Source organism: Vipera ursinii (genome assembly GCF_947247035.1).
Source record: "Vipera ursinii genome assembly, chromosome: 13".
Taxonomy (NCBI): Eukaryota; Metazoa; Chordata; class Lepidosauria; order Squamata; family Viperidae; genus Vipera; species Vipera ursinii.
The window spans coordinates 415,595-432,835 of record NC_139526.1 but is presented as its reverse complement, the minus strand read 5'-3'; the positions used below and the strand labels follow the sequence as shown (position 1 = coordinate 432,835).

General features: G+C 46.0%; 1 protein-coding gene across 3 annotated transcripts in view; it reads right to left on the bottom strand.

Moving 5' to 3' along the window:
* CHTF18 (chromosome transmission fidelity factor 18) overlaps positions 1 to 17,241 on the bottom strand; it is a 48,660-nt gene that overhangs the window by 10,610 nt on the left and 20,809 nt on the right. For all 3 annotated transcript variants that reach the window (XR_014493655.1, XM_083372520.1, XM_083372521.1), the window contains exons 13-17: positions 15,486 to 15,584; positions 10,649 to 10,779; positions 8,487 to 8,652; positions 6,463 to 6,687; positions 5,489 to 5,638 (exon numbers count right to left, since the gene is read on the bottom strand). Coding sequence is in view for 2 of the 3 variants with exons in the window: in XM_083372520.1 (XP_083228646.1) it covers positions 5,489 to 5,638; positions 6,463 to 6,687; positions 8,487 to 8,652; positions 10,649 to 10,779; positions 15,486 to 15,584 (771 nt within the window). In the remaining variant the exon portion in view is untranslated. The remainder of the gene's footprint in view (positions 1 to 5,488; positions 5,639 to 6,462; positions 6,688 to 8,486; positions 8,653 to 10,648; positions 10,780 to 15,485; positions 15,585 to 17,241) is intronic.

Sequence of the window (17,241 nt, the reverse complement as noted above, 5' to 3'; positions counted from 1 at the left end):
TATTCTAGTTGTTTTAACATACAATCTTTTAGACAATGACCTAATGAATTTTTCAATTTTAATTTCCACTAACATTTAAATGTTTGATAATCATTCCCAAGATTTTTAATATACTCCCAATTCATCTATCACCATTCCTCACAAAATCTAATATTCAAAATACACATCCTGTTTACTTAACTTCTCACCCTCTATGTCAACAAATTAAGGATACAAGATATCCTTCCTTTTTGCTAATTTTCAGTTTTCAGTAGTAATTAAAAAAAATTATTTCAGTATTTAATACTTCCTCTCTTCCTCTTTGTATCTGCTATCTCTTGCTTAAAGTGATAATTTTCGTTTTTAACGGTCCATATATACCTATTTATTACTTTCAACAATAAGTTTTTAGCTTATCTACATTATTCACCTTTACATGACCTTTATGCACAAATCAATATTCAAATTAGCTATTAGTATTTATACTGCTAAATTTTAATGACCAATTTTTTTCCTTTATCTCAGTCAATAACAATGTCTTGTGTTCAACATGCACATCTTACCTATTTAAGTACATTCTGTTTTAGATTTCAATAAGATGTTCGAAACTCCATTCTTCTTGAGTCTTATTCTGGCTTTTTTCCTTTGCCAAATCATCTTCCATGTCCTTGTTTTTGAGTCATCGAACCAATCTCCTTGTAATATCATGTATATTAATTGATACTGGCAAAACCATCCGGTCGGCATTTTTTTGAGAGGACTTGTAGATCTAGTGGGTTGTCTCTTTATTCTTCCATACTGACATGGTTCTACTGAATTGTTTATCTTCTCATCCAACTGTTCTTTTTCTAGATCTTCTAATTCCTTCTGAGTTGTATAAGACACCTTTTTCTTTTTCCAAGTTGTCTTTTCTGGATTTTCAAATGTCAATATTTGTTGAATAGTATTCTTTTGTCATAGCATTTAAATTTCATTTTTTCTATTGTATTTTGTATAGATGGTTCTTTAGTTGTGGTCAAAGTTTGGGCTTTCATATCTGGGCTGCCTTCTTGTTCCTTCAAATAGCCTCTTAGTACTTCATTGGTAGTGGTAAGAGTTTGAATTAGTGTTTTCAACATAGCGAGAATTTGTTGATCTTTATCCATAAATTTTGTTCCTGGCCTTCTTCCATATTGGTATTTTAAACTAAAGGCTTTAAACTTAGAAAATCCAAGAGAGAGATTTTTTTTCCTAGTTAGGGAACACAGAGCCTTTCACAGCTGTTGTTCCAGAGCTCTCAAGGTTATGTATCTTATCTATTTCCCCGGGGAACTCAGCCAGGCCCCTTTTAAAGTTTCCCTTTGAGTCCCAAAGTTATCTTAACCTTTTCAGTTTTTCTTTTTTTTTCATAAGAAGAAACCCAGATTTCCAACAGAACTAAATAATGAAAAATAAGAAATAAAAAATATTTCAGTCCACATGCTTTAAGAAATAAAGTTCCAATTGGCATTCAGTTACTTTTTCAACGTTTAAAACGCCCCTGGGTATTTAGCTGCCGCTCTTTCTGGAGAGAGGGCTAAAGTCCCCCTTCCCTCACAGCAGGGGGCAGAATGCTAAGCAGCTTAAGGAGGTACAGAAAGTAATTAGGGTGTAAAAGAGGTAAATCTCACCCAGTCTCTTCCGCACTGCTTTAAGAGTTGCCAGGTGGAAAATGTGACTTCACAGCCTAGGGACAAGCCATAACGGCCGGTCCTTTTGTCCGCCAGTTTGGAGGGATCGCCAGATCTAAAGGGAGTGTTGCGGCTCTCCCACGATCGCCCCTCCTTGCTGGTCGCCTCTTCAGGGTGACTTTAGGTCCTTTTCAGGGCCCCCCAGCGATGTGAAACTGGATGGGGAAGAGAAAGCAAGTCTCCCAACTGTCCATAGCGGCTGTGTGGCAAACCAGAAGCCTCCTTGGGACTCTTTTAACCTATTGATCTGAGCGGGAAACCCTCAGATCCTACCTATCATGCCTGCTATTAGCTTCTCCTAATAAAAGTTCATTTTGGAAGAAATTGCTTCCATGAGTTCTGCTTTCTTAGGATGAAGTTTTGAAGTGGGCCCTGACATTAGGCAGAATCTGCAGTAACAGTCAGCCCGGAAGGAAGACCCTTACCGGGGGACTTAGCAAATTATGTCAGATAATGGAACGGAAAGGGAAGAACCTGTTATTGGGGGGGGGAAGCCTCCCACCAAACCCCTGTGGATACAGCTCGAATCAAGCTCGTCAGCAGAGGTAGTGGTCGCAGAACGTCGCCACAAGCTCAGGTGGTCGATGGGTGTTGGGAAGAAGGAAGACTGGAAGAAGAAAGCCAGAAAGGTGATGCTCAGACGAGGCAGTCATCAACCAGGTTGGAAAGTCGAGATTGAGAGGTCACTCCGCCTTAGCAAAGACGAGGATGACCAACCACCACGTTCCAGCCAGTTTTTGGAACAAGCCATTGACATGTTGAGAACTGCTCTAGACTCCATGAGGAAGGGGAAAACTGACCCACGTCGGGGCATCGTCAACCTAGGCTCCACAGAAGGGACAGATGAAGGGGGGGGCCCGAGCCAGCAGCCATCACAACCGCCGCTGCCACCCCTACATGGAGAAATATGGCCGTGACATACTGAGTGACCGGGGCCAGATTCACATTGTGAAACCAGTCCTGGATGGCACCGCAGTGGACTGGGTGGTAGATCTCCACGATGACAATACCCCAGTTGCAAAACTTTAACCAATTTATGGCAGCTCTTAGATGTCATTTTGAAGACCCCCTAGCTGACCACAAGGCACAGGAGCGAATAAAAACCATCTGGCAAGGCAGGCAAGCCGTAGTGGAATACACCCAAGAATTCCAAGCCCTGGCCAGCAAACTAAATTAGCTGGAGGACATCCTGATCAGGCATTTCAAGGATGGCCTGAACTACGACTTATATGATGCCTGCATTCCCCGAGGAGACCCCGACCGACATCAAGACTGGTACGTCCTGGCCAAGGAGGCAGAAATTGACCAGGCTAAGAGGCAATGGTGCGGGGGGGGATTGTGGGGAAGGTCACCATCAGAGCCGACCCGTGAACCATCGAAGCAAGCTCCAGCTGCCAAAGAACGTCAGGATGCTTCAAATGCAGAAAAGAGAGGCACCATGCAGCTGAATGCCGCTCACACACCCCTGTCCGGAAACCTGATCGAGCTGCGGCCAGGAAGCCCAGGAAGACTCCAGCAAAGCCGAAAGAGACGGCCATGAAGAGCACGGAAGTCGTCGAGTTCTCTGCCTCATCCAAACAAGGGAAGGGAACTCTGACACCCCCAGGAGAGACATCCAACTCGTCAGACGACATCTCAGAAGGTGAACCCCTAGTAAGTGGACCCATTGTACCCCTCACCAGGATACAATTGTTTAGCCCTGGAATGCCCGAGAGTGGAAATCAGGGCATTAATGTTATTTTGTCTAGTCATTCAAGCTTTCACAACTTGCCCCCTCCAGTTTTCCCCCCTTCTCTTTCCAAAGTTGCCTGGGCTGAGAAATGCTTAGCCCAGGGGTAGGCAACCTCGGCTCTTTTATGACTCATGGACTTCAACTCCCAGAATTCCTGAGCCAGCATGGCTGGGAGTTGAAGTCCATGAGTCATAAAAGAGCCGAGGTTGCCTACCCCTGGCTTAGCCCAAAGGTGCTAAATGAGCTGAGAACAGATCTCTCCCTAGTCCCAATCCACTGCTGTGCTATGTCCTGATTCACACATACATATAAGTTACTTGGTTTCTATAATCATGGATTATTTGTCTTATGCTATAATACTCCACAATCTAGTCCCTACTCTGTCTAGAGCTAATCTAGATGTGTGATGACTCCTCCAGATACTTCTTCAGATGTCAGTTGGGAGGAGGATGAACCAATCCCAAGCAGTTCAGGAGGGGAGTTGGTTAACGGCTCTGAACAGCCAGCTGAGAGTGAACCACAGCTGCAGCAAGACAGCCCCGAGGCTTCAGGAGGGAAAGCACAAAGCTGCAGATGGTTAATGATAATGATGAGGAACTGCCTTCTGCATCTTTTACAAGAACATGTAAGGCAGAGAAAAAGCAATAGCAGCGAATGTCAGTTGATTACTTATGAGGAGGCAGCCTTGTCCCTCTTGATGGGGTGCACCAGAAGCACAACAGACAGATGGAGACAATGCTGGGAATGTGTTCATTTCCTGGTTGTGTGTGTTTTCTGGTTGTTGTGATTCCTACCTTGCTTTTCGACTGACATGGTGCCTTGATTTTGGATTGTGCCTTGTGAACACAGGATTTTTCTTGTCTTGTGAATCCTCTTGTGTTGTGGATTTAATTTTGCCTGGTGGGTTTGTCTTCTTTGGGAAATGCCAGGAGGGGAGTTGGTCAATGGCTCTGAGCAGCCGGCTGAGAGTGATTTGGTTGAACCACAGCTGCAGCAGGACAGCCCTCCCTCATAGACTCATTGGCCACTGCTCTGTGGACTAGCATTGGTCTGCTTTTGGCTGAACTTAATTGGGATACTTTTGGGTTTTTGGTGAAGGGAATTGCTGGGCAATACCCTTAAGCCCATTAAACCATTGTTGCACCACTGTGAGTGGGACAGCACAAGATGCAATTAATCCTTGTTTCTCCAATGTAATCACCGCTATAACACTTCAACAAGGGAAGATGGACGAAAAGTGAGTGACTGGTCTGTAACCAGCCTGCAAACCAGAGGTGGACTTGAATTTGGATCTGGGTTTGGGACAGATTTTATCTCCAACATTAGGCTTCTTGAAGCCCCAGGTCCTTCTGGATAATGCCCTTTGCTGGGGTTGAGTGTGTAACACCATTCAGCTTTGTAGGACAGGAAGAAGGACCACTGGGGGAACTGGACACATCAAAGATGACCCACAAGTCCATGCACCAAACTTTCCAATTAATATTTTTAATTAATGAAATAAGTTGCCCACCCGGGAGGTAACAAAAAAGCTTCCAGGGCACACTGATGCCCAGGCAGAATGGGAAGAGTCCTGGGCATCTGACGGAGGCCATAATGACATCAGGATGTTTCACAAGTTGCAATGACACGATATAACTAGCATCAATGATTAATAATTGCATCATTTGTGTCAAGAGGTACGTTATGGCATTTGCTCTACTCATCCGCTGTAACAGACAGCAATTTGTGTTAACTGGGAAGGAATAATATTGTCTCTCCTAAATGAGCTAGATCCCTGCAGTTTTCCTGGCAAGATCTCAGAAATGGTTTGCTGTTGTCTGCTGAGAGGGCTGAGAGAAGCTGGCTCAAGATCACCCAGCTGGCTTTTTGCTTAGGCAGGATTAGACCTCCATGAAGTGGCTCTCGTTCACTACAGGACACCAATGAGATCAAAGCTGAGCTGCAGCTCTGGGGCAACGTCTTTGACCGAAGGATTTGGATCTTGTCGTCTCTGTAGCCACTGTGTTGCTTCTTCAGCCAGTCCAGACCTATGAAACCCTTCCAACCCCCCGTAAAGAGTTTTTCTTACCGGTCTCAGTTTTGGTGAAATAATCTCTAAGAGGAGACAAAGGGCTTCGAGGGTAAAAGACTGAGGTCTGACACGACTGCGCGAGTTGGGTGCAATTCCAGAAATCATGGAATCTACCAGGTGATGCATCTGGGTCAGTTTTGATAGAGCCTGAATGAGAAAAACAACAGGAGACATTCGCAGTCAGGCAAAGTTCCAAAGAACTCTGTCATGCACAATACTGACAAACAGAGCAATTTCTACACAAAGGTTGTGAAAGGTTTTTTTGCCTGTCAAAGCCTCCCTAAGAAGCTGCCTTCTATAGAGAGCCTTGAGCAAAAATGCAACCATTGTTGGGAAAACATGAACTTAGTTCAGGAAAACATAGGCACGAGAAAGAAAGTCGAGACCCCCCCCACCTTGACTACCTTTGATATAAAAGAGAAAGAAGGAAAAACGTGGATAGGCTTTCATGATTCTTTTATTATAATAAACTGAGGTTCTAATCTTTCTTGTGGCATTCATTTCTTCCCCCGCCTACCTGGAAGGGGTGATACCAATTCAGTAGATCTTGCACGTAGGGCTTTTCTGCAGTTTTCCCTCCCAGACCTAAACTTGAGTGTTTGAATTTGCATGCAAAACTGCATTTTTTTTTATCCCTAAACTAAGGCTCATCTCCATAAGAGGCACATGAACTTTGAAAACAGGTGCCTCAGGAGCCAAGGAGAGGAAAGGGCAGTTCGCCATTTCATGATCATCTGGGAATGTTCGTCATCCTGAAGGTGGCTGATGTTACAACTCGCTTTTTTGTTTTCCCTAGCCCAGGGGTGTCAAACTTGCCATGTGACATGACGTGTCGCAACATACTGCGACTTTTTTCGCATTGCGGGAGCTGGGGTGGGCGCAGCCTCTGCATAATGCAACCGGCCTGTGGGCCCGCAGTTTGACCCCCCCCTGCCCTAGCCAATCCCCGATGGTTTTCTCTTCATTCATACCTCTTGTTGGCTGTGTGGATAGATCAGTCTGGGAATACTGGAAGCAGCAAAGAGCAAGTGGAAAGAAACTGGGAGGAAGGGTAAGTATCTCATCAGCTGAAAGCTCTGGCTGTGCAGGATTGCCTTGCCCAGCAGATCAGAGAAGCCAAGCCACTCCAAGGCCAAGCAGACCGAGTCCAAACCGGAATCCTTCACCTTCATGTTGAGGAAATTGTCGTACAAGCCCTGAAAGAAAGGTGGCCGGGGTGAAGCCAGGAACAACAGAAGAGTCCAAAACTAAACCGACCGTTACGTCCAGGACAATTAACCATGGGAACATGGCTGCGCCCACTCCACCACAGGCCCCACCACTGCAGCTGACCCACCGCAGGCATTTATTCTTGGCTGGCCAGAGCTGAAGGAGACAGGGGGATCATGTGAGATGAATACAAATACATTCTGCAACACATCACTTTAGCTAAGAAAGAATACAACAGAGAGTCAAAATGGGGAAGGGGACTATTGATGTGAGATGTAAAGGAAGAGCATGAGATCCTTTTCACACTTTTTGTATCTTTTTCATTACAGGTAATCCCCCAGATAAGAGCGTTTATTTAGCCAGATTTCACAAAAACGAGGTTATTCAGAAAGGGTACTTACACTAGAAATTCAAAATTGCAATCAGAAACAGGCCTCTATAGCCATGTGACTTGGATTCAGCCTTGGCTGCTGCAGTGGCCATTTTAACTCTGTGACTTGCCTGGGCCCGTTTGGGCCTACGAGAAGCCGGAATTGGGTTGTGGTTGTGGTGGTTGTTTGTGCCTGGTCACAATGGCCAAGCAAGATCAGGCCGGCAGGACCATTTGTTTTCCTGGAGCTGCGTGTGGAAGATCTGCTGCTTGCTGGGCTTGTAGAGAGCTAGAATTACTTCCGTAATATTCTTTTTTGTTACTCTATAGTACTGTACTGTAATTGCTTTGGGAACTGCTCTGCTTCTTATTGTTTTGTAAGTACGGTATTTTGCAAGATGGTTTGCATTTGCCTGAAACTTACAGTATGTGGCTGCTGCTGCTTCTTTCCCTAACACAGACCCACCAGAGATTCTGCTAACAATGGAAGGAAATCCCCCCCCCCATTTTGAATTTTGGCTGGAAAGGCTTGTCCTGATAAGTAGCAGTGTTTTTTTAAACAAATGTTTTAAATTTAAATTGCCTCCAGATGTTGTGGGTGTTCCCTCACTTTTAGGAGTCTAGATAGGCATTTGTCAGAAATACAGTACAGTACTATATTCTCTTGTGAGAGCAGTGGGTTAGACTAGATGACCTCAAGGTCCCTTCCATCTCAGTTACTGTTGTAAGCCAACAGTTCTGTAAACTCCACCCCCACCTCCCTCTGCATGCCTGGCTGGACACGCTTAAGCTAATGGCCGGCAAGTGTTTGTGTGTGTGTTTTAAAGCAATCAGAGATTTCTGTAAACTCCTGGAGACACTTAGGCTAAATTACTTTAGGGGCAGCTGCAGTCCTAGAGTTCTGCACCCCCCTATGAAGAAGCTTGAGCTGCCTAGCAACAAATGGCTTTTTTTAAAAAAGCCGACTGCCTACTTGGGAGGCAGTTTACAAGTACCGTAGCTACTGAAACCGGAAACAGCTGATTTGTGGCTGGAACAGCCTGCAGCATCGGTGAGAAAAATCTCTCATTTCAGGTAGCCATCGGAGGAAATAGTAAATCAAATCTTCATTCATTTATCGATCTGTTTGACTCAATTAATGAGTTTGATTTTAAAATGTAATATTGAGTCTGATTCATTTGATGATTACGAGCCTAATGGGCAGGCTCCATTAGGCTCGTAGCTCGGGGACTACCTGTATCTTACTCTGTATTATTTCACGCTTTATTTTTGCGAAAAACTTCAATAACATTTCTTTCTTTCTGATGAATCAATAGAACTCTTTCAGCAAACCGAACACAATTGGACCACTGCCAAATAGATCACAGGTGGGGAGACAGGTTTGAACAGAGGAAATGAAGTTAATCTGGTAGATACCTGGCTAAGCTTTTCATGTTCTCCTGAAGAGACACCGAGGTGCAAAATGTGATGGAACTGCTGAGCGGAGGAACTGAGGGACGTCTGACCTTCTCCTCTGCCAAACGCATCATCCGCTCCGCTAAGGAGGCTGGCTGGAAGGGAAGGGTTTGTTCCCAAGTTCTTCCTTGGCAAGAAAAAGGAAGCAATAAGGCAGAGGTTGGTTTCTTTGGGAATAGCAAAGACAATAAATGGCATTTTGATGTTATTTAAGGAACAGATAAAGGGCAGTCAATATCTTAATGAATGAATGAATGCTTTATCTTAGTAAATTGGTGAAACTGGAAGAGAAACCCAAAAGCCTGTCCTCCGGATAATAATAGTTTGAATAGACCATTATCTGCTCCCCAATGCCTGGTAGCAGTGGCACGTTAACATCTAATACTAATAACTTTATTGTCACTTTGAATGTACACCAATTGGCATACATCAAAATGAAATTTCGTTGCATACAGCTCCCAAAGGGTCACTACCTCCAATATCCACTCCTTGTTTGTGGCCAGCTCAAGTTTCAGATCATCCATTTTAGGGAGCGAACGATGGCAAACAAGACAGATGGAAATGGAGCTCTATCTGGATTAGCTCTCAAATTAGCTTGCATTCCTGCACGACAACCTTGCCTCCTTTCCTTTTTCTGATCCTGATTCCTCCACCTTTTCCTTAAAGAGGCCTTGCTCCTTTTCGCCCCTGGAGCACGCTGCCGCCATCACCAACTCCTCAAAAAGCCTCTCTCTCTTCCTCTGGGCTTGCCGACAGCCTCCTCCAGTTCCTTCGCTGCATGAGCCCCGGGACCTCTCCTCCTCTGGAAACAGCCCTGATTTGCAATAGAATCCGTCGCTGGGCCAGCAGTCAGATCTTGCTGCTGGCAGAACAACTTCAAACAGCGCCAACGACTTTTAACGGTCTCACCAACAGCTAGAAACTTGCCATGGCAGCAAAGATTGTTGGTCGTATGTTACCTTAGTTCCACCACGTTGCTCAAATAAATCAAAACCTTCCTGATCATGTGGCCCACATCCCTTAATATCCCTCCCAAAACTTTTCGCCTTCGAGAGCCAATCCAGGCACCAGAAGAAAGAGTAGGGCAAGAATCTTGGCTTGAAGGATGCAGAGTCACTGATCCAGTGACACAATAAGCAACCTTTTTAATCATTTGTGTCTCATAAAATAAAAAAGTGCATTCAATGTCATGATATAGTTTGTTATTTTCCCAGCCAGAACAAAATATTTCAAGGGTCTAAAGTAGAGGTCCCCAACCTATGGGCTGTAGCCCACTACCAGTCCATGGCCTATTTGCAACTGGGCCGTGTGAGTGGCTGGCTGGTGCGTGCGTGTGCGCGCAGCCCCACTCACGCAAGTGTTGTGGGTGCTCACGCCCCCACTCATGTGAGTGCTCACTTGTGGGAACAACGGGTGCTTGTGCGTGCCTGCCCCTCCAACAAACCATTCCCTTTCCCCCCTCCCCCCATGCCAGAAAGCTTGGGGAATTCTGGCCTAAAGTCCCTCTGCACAAATAAGGATACCTGATGAATTCCTGTGCAACTTAATTTATTGCAACATACAAGCAGTTATTCCGTGTCATTCTGATTTAGGCACTTCTGTTTTAAAACTTTTGAGATCTGTATTGGACAGTTCTGGATACAAACTTGAAAAATTTCAGCAAAACCTGTTCCACAGGCCTCAGAAACAATGATTAAGAAAGAATTTCAAAATGTTAAAAATTTAAAATTCAAGAATGTTTTGGAGAATCAACATGAAAAAAAAATCATTTTTGCAAATACAGCCTACTAAAAATGGGAGGCCTGACTGGGTTTGCTTTGATCCATTATGGATAACAAAATGCTCCTGATTCTGATAGTGGCTGTTGTTTGTTCCCCAGGATCAAAAAATGATTTACATTGTGCATCTTCCACACTTCTTCCAATGACCACCCTGGCAAGGTAGGTTGAGCTGAAAGAGCATAACTGAGTCAGGGCCACTCTGTTGAGGTTGTAGGGCTGAAGAGGACCTTTTTGGTCTTGAAGTCAAACTTCTTAATCAGCACACAATGGTTGCAACTTGTGCAATTGGTCTCCTCCTGTCTAGAAAGGGTTGAGTGAGACACAATAACAATTCTTTCTCACCTCCGCACTCTGGGCAGCTGGAAGATCTCCTGCCAGATGGCAAACAGCCCTTTGTTCCGGTCCTTTAAGCCAACTGTTGCAGCCTGAACTGTCCTCACATTCAGCTTTTTCTTGCCTCGGCTATACAGGAACTTGGAATGAGAGGAGACTGGGTCACATGGGGTGGATGGAGACAGGAAGAAAAATGCCAGATTCCGATTATTACCAGCTTAGCTCAGGAAGAATCTGAGCAAGCAAAAGATATAAGTTCATCTGTCTGAGAATCTTTCACCAAATGTCTACTCCTTTCACCAAATGTCTACTCCTTATGGATATGCAGCAATTTTTGAGTTCCACACTTGTCTTTTAGAGCAGGGCTTTTCAACCCATGGTACGTGTACCACTGGTAGTACACTGGCACCTGGCAGGTGGTGGGCATAGGATGGGTTGAAAAGCACTCTAAAAAAAAGTGTAGGCCAATGGGAGAGTCAGCTGGAGCTGCGATGTTGCCAGGGCTCTGCTGAGCGCCCAGGATCAACTCGGGGGGCCCAGATGATTGGCGCACGGCTCAGGCTGATTAGCGCTCGAGTCTGCCTGCTTCATCCTGCAAAGCGGGGCTCATCTGGCGCTCTTGCCCGATGTCATGCCAGCAGGCCCGGCGGGATCAGGAAGGCTCCGAAGGAGGTAGCTACAGGGGGGAGGGGGAAGCAGGATCCAGCCCCGTTGGGATCAGGAAGGCTCCAAAGGAGCCAGTTCTAAAATCGATGGGCTGCTGCTGGGGAGGAGAATCCAAATAGGACAAAACAAGCATAGACCATCATGGTTTATTGATTGCCAAGTTTTCCTCTGGTTTTCCTGTCCCTTCCTGGGCTATTAAAATCACATTGGCAAGGTCTGTACCGAACATCTGGCTGCAAACCAGCCAACTGGATTTTAGCCTAGCCCCTTGTGCAATCCTAAACCACATTCTGGAGGTAAGAGGATGTAGTAACAGGAGAGAGCTGCAAAATTGATTTATTTATTCTTGCCTTTAATAGCAATAACTAAGATTTAAGATTTAAGATTTATTGAGATTTTTATACCGCCCTTCTCCCAAAGGGACTCAGGGCGGTTCACAGGGCAAAATATAAACAACAGTACAAACATTAAAAGATAATTAAATTAATGCCCAAGTTAAAACCAGAATAATAAAACAAACCTATAAAAAACCCAAGTACCCCCATCAGGCCAGACCCGCTAGTTCAAATAAATGGGTCTTCAACCCGCGACGGAAGGATCGGAGGTCTGATGCCATCCGGAGCTCAACCGGCAGTTGGTTCCATAACGCCGGAGCACCCACAGAGAAGGCCCTCCCCCTGGGGGCCACCAGTCGACATTCCTTGACAGGAGGCACCCTGAGGAGGCCCTCTCTGTGGGCGCGCACAGGGCGGAGGGGAGTCGACGCCGGCAGCAGGTGGTCCTCGAGGTATCGCGGACCCATGCCATGTAGGGACTTAAAGATCATAACCAAAACCTTGAACCTTACCCGGAAGACAACTGGTAACCAATGCAGCTCACGGAGCAAAGGTGTAACATGGGAGTACCGGGAAACTCCCAAGACAACTCTCGCGGCCGCATTCTGTACCAGTTGGAGCCTCCGAGTAGTCTTCAAGGGAAGTCCCATGTAGAGAGCGTTACAGTAGTCTAGGCGAGAGGTCACGAGCGCATGAGTGACCGTACACAAGGCCTCCCGGTCCAGATAGGGCCGCAACTGGCGCACCAGGCGAACCTGGGCAAAAGCCCCCCTAGTCACGGCCACCATGTGATCCTCCAAAGTGAGTCGTGAATCTAGGAGGACTCCCAAGTTGCGAGCCCTATCCACAGGGGGTAAAAGCTCACCCCCCATAGAAAGAGGTGGAACATCCCAGGTGTCTCGGGAAGCCGGAATGCACAGCCACTCAGTCTTGTCAGGGTTGAGTTGAAGTCTGTTCCTCCCCATCCAGACCCGAACCGCCTCCAGGCAACGGGACATCACAGCGAGGGCATCACTGGGGTGGTTTGGGGTCGAAATAAAAAGTTGGGTATCATCAGCATATTGATGATACCCAACTCCAAAACCACGAATGATCTCACCCAGCGGTTTCATATAGATGTTGAACAGGAGAGGCGAGAGGACCGACCCCTGAGGAACTCCACAAGCGAGAGTCCTAGGGGTCGACCTCTGCCCCCCTGCCAACACCGACTGCGAGCGTCCCAGGAGATAGGAGGAGAACCACTGAAAAACCGTGCCTCCCACTCCCAATCCCCTGAGACGCTGCAGCAGGATACCATGGTCGATGGTATCGAAAGCCGCCGAGAGGTCTAATAGGACTAGGACAGAGGAATACCCCCTATCCCGAGCCCTCCAGAGATCATTCACCAGAGCGACCAATGCCGTCTCCGTGCTGTGCCCGGGCCTGAAACCCGATTGGTAAGGGTCCAGATAATCCGCTTCATCCAGGACCAAAGGGAGCTGATGCGCCACCACACTCTCAACAACCTTCGCAAGAAAGCGAAGGTTGGAGACTGGACGAAAGTTGTTCAATACAGCTGGGTCCAAGGCAGGCTTCTTGAGGAGAGGTCTCACCACCGCCTCCTTCAAGATGGTGGGGAAATAACCCTCACTCAAAGAAGCAGATATAACCGCCTGGAGCCAGCCTCGTGTCCTCTCCCTAGCTGCATAAACCAGCCAAGAAGGGCACGGGTCCAATAAACATGTGGTGGAACTCAGCTTCCCCATAATCCTGTCCACTTCATCAGGGGTCACAGAATCAAACTCCTCCCAGATAACATTGACAAGACCGCCCGTGTCCTGATCGTCAGACTCTGCCCAGCTGGAGTCCAAACCGGTCCGAATCCGAGCGATTTTATCCGACAGATGTTGACCAAACTCCTCGGCACGACCCTGCAAGGGATCCTCCCTCACCTCCTGAACTACATTCTTTGATGACCTTGCTAGCAACCTGCAGGCTGTGAACTTTCCTTTCCCCCTTGGAGAAAGAATTCAGAAATGCTACATTTATTTCTCCTGCTAATTACAGTATACTTTGTGGGTTTTTTAAGGAGCTGTGAGAAAATGAAAATTAAAGGATGTATCAATTGAGTTGTGGGACAAGAACGGGAACTACATGGGCTTATGTACTTCCTTTCATATGTTAATCTTGTGTATTGCTTTAAGAGATTGAGTTTAAGGTTGGGAGGGGGGAAGAGGAGGATTGTACCTTCAAGGCCATCTCTAACTAAAGAAGATAGGACCTCGGCGGGTTTTCAGGAAGGGAAACTGATTCTTTAAATTAATTGGAGAATATGATTAATGACAAAATTAGAAAGGTGGAGAATTGTGTTTTAATATATTGTGCAAGGGGCGGAGATTCCAGATTCCTTCCAGCAAGCATTTGCCGGTGTATTTGGCTGAATAAAGGACTTTTAAGGTAAAAAATGCCTCAGCATTAATACTGTGACTTGACACCTGCATGCTCTCAGGGCCCAAAGATTATCTCCATTCTTCATAGACTGGTATTGCGGATTAACTAAATTTTTCTGGGTTTGATTTTAAGGTGAGCATCCTGAGCTACGAAGGCCTTTGGTCATCTTTTTAAATACCTAATAATAAAATAATGAGAACTAAAGGCTCAAAAGGAAGGCAGATTAGAAAGAACAAGACCTTTTGGGGTCTTCAATTCTCTTCCTGTTAAAGAGTTCCTTAATAAGGTTTGCTCTTCCTTCCTAACATCAATAAAGGTGGTTTTTCCAGAAAATATATGAACAGCTGTAATTAGTGATTTAACTATGTTTTCTTTTTGGCTGTGTTTTAATTTATATAATGTATGTTTAATTGAGGAGGGCTTGGAGAGGTAGAAGTGGCCAATATGGAGGCTGCACCTTGCCCTCCAGGTCTGCCTTCCCTGCAGATCTCTGGAGGAGGGGTTGGCAAAGGAGCTGTGAGGGAAGGCTGCTCCAACAAGCCAGCATCCTTACCACGCACAATTGGAAATGGTAATTCCCTTTCGAGAAGAGCCAGCCTCCCTTGTGCAGGACCTGGGAGCGCTGCTCCCCTGCCACCTCTTGCTCTCCAGAGATCTGTCAAGGCAGAAGCTGGACTCAGAGGAAATGGCTTCCTGCAAATGTTCTCCTCAGTGCTTCCACACACAGCAGCGTTGTCCTCTACCTCCTGCTTTGCTGGGAAGGGGCACAGGACAGGGAAACACCAACGATGTCTGGGATTGGGAGAAGAATGTCTCCTTTGGAATGCTATGCACACGTACACACACACAACATTCCAAGCTTGGAGACTTGTATCCACATCTGAGCTAGCAAACTGTCAATCATGCCTGGGTTTGGGGAGAAGGCCCTCTCCTTCCTCTGTGGATAAAAGTCCCCAAACTTGGAATGCGGTGTGCGCGCACGCAGGCGCTTAGGTGCTAGCAATTTGAGGAGGCGAGGAGTTTGTGGGGCACTGAGTTGTCCCCATATCGAGTTGGCTGGTGCGACTTGTTCTGAGCCAGCTGTCTCGAGTCAGCTGTGTCCAGTGAGTGGTGATGAGCAGGCCACGCCCACCTGCTAGGCGACTGGGACTTGAATATTGCCATATCCTAAAAGTGGTACAATCTCTGAAAAGGTTGAAAAGCCCTGTTTTAGAGCTGCATATCTGGTTCTCCAGCAGCACATTTTTATAGTGACCCAACAAGTACCATGATAGGGAAGTGTTTATTCAAAACCTTTTAAATCTGACGGCATGAGCATGATTATCAAATAATAACAGAGCATTTGTATGGCATTCAAACCCTACTTTCAACTTACAAGATGGGGAAAAACAGAATCTGCCAACAATACAACTAACCTGCAGAGTGTTAATACAAGAGCGAATGTCGTTGTCGGTCTTCTCACACAATGCTGCAAGTGCCCCAATATCAGCTTTCATGCCCTGTAGGATGGCAATCTGAAAAGCATAAGGATGGGCATTATGCTGCTGCACAGATGGCCCTGCGTACACAAAATGTATTAGCAAAGTTGTTTTATTACAGTAATTAGCATAAGTAATTAGCAAAATCCCGACTATGGCTTGGAGCAAAAAACCTCTGTACCAGTATTGTTTTTATCTAGCTTCTGAACATGAAGACTGACAGTTAAGTCAATCTTCTAAGATAGAGCCATCAATGAGAAGTCCCTTCTGACATCACAGGGAACAGAAGGATAAAAGGACCTTCCACAGGACTAAACAAGCAGGTAGGAACTGCTTTCACTTACAGTTGTTGCAGCATCCTCGTGGTCATGTGATCAAAATTTGGAAACTGGATAACTGGTTCATATTATGGCTACAGCGTCCCAGAGTTATGCGATCACTTTTTGTGACATGACACGGTCAGTGGCGAAGCCAGATTCACTAAACAACCATCTTACTAAACTAACATTTACAATGATTCATTTAACTGTGGCAAGAAAGGTTGTAAAATGGGGCAAAACTCACTTAACAACTGTTTCACTTAGCAACAGAAATGTTGGGCTCATTTATTTATTTGATTTGTATACCGCCCTTCTCCCTAAGGACTCAGGGCGGTGAACAGTGACATAAATAATAGAATGTACAAATATAGATATTGAAAATAAATTAAACCCTAATTTAGCCCAAATGTAGAAGATAGTTACCTTCAGATAATAATTACAAAAGAACCCATCAGACCAGACCGGATTGCTTAAACAGATGTGTTTTTAGGTCGCGTCGGAAGGAGCGAAGGTCGGGAGCCATCCGGAGCTCAACCGGTAAACGGTTCCATAGGTCAGGCGCGCCCACAGAGAACGCCCTCCCCCTGGGAGCCACCAGATGGCATTCTCCGAACGGCGGCACCCTGAGGAGGCCCTCTCTGTGGGAGCGCACTGGACGGAGGGACGTTGACGCTGGCAGCAGGTGGTTCCTAAGGTACTCCGGACCCATGCCATGTAGGGCTTTGAAAACCATTACCAGCACCTTGAATCTTACCCGGAGGATAACTGGGAGCCAATGCAGCTCACGGAGTAGAGGTGTAACATGGGAGTATCGGGAGACTCCCAACACAACTCTCGCGGCTGCATTCTGTACCAGTTGGAGCCTCCGAGTGGTTTTCAAGGGTAGCCCCATGTAAAGAGCATTGCAGTAGTCCAGACGAGAGGTCACGAGTGCATGGGTGACCGTACGTAGGGCATCTCGGTCTAGATAGGAATGTCAGGACCCACCCCAAACCTCGTCTTAGGAAGACAAAATTCTTGGGAGTCAAATCTATTCCAAAAAGAATCTTTACTATGACATGCTTGGTTGTAGGAATGCGACAGGACTTAATATTTCCACGAAGTAAACCCTTATAAAGAGTTCCCGGTTTAACCCCCTTAATCCCCATTTGGTCAGTCCCCCATCCTTCCTCTCATATCATCCATCTCGTGGGAAAAAGGAAGTTAGGACCCTTTATGTTTATTGCTGTCTTCCGTGACAAAACCCAGATGCTAGCCCCCCCTTTTGTTTCCCCAGTTCAAAGGCTTCTCCTTTCCTTTGAAATGCCTATTGCCGGTTCAATACACATTTATTCTCTTCTCTTCGGGAGATGGCAGAATCCATGGAATAATGT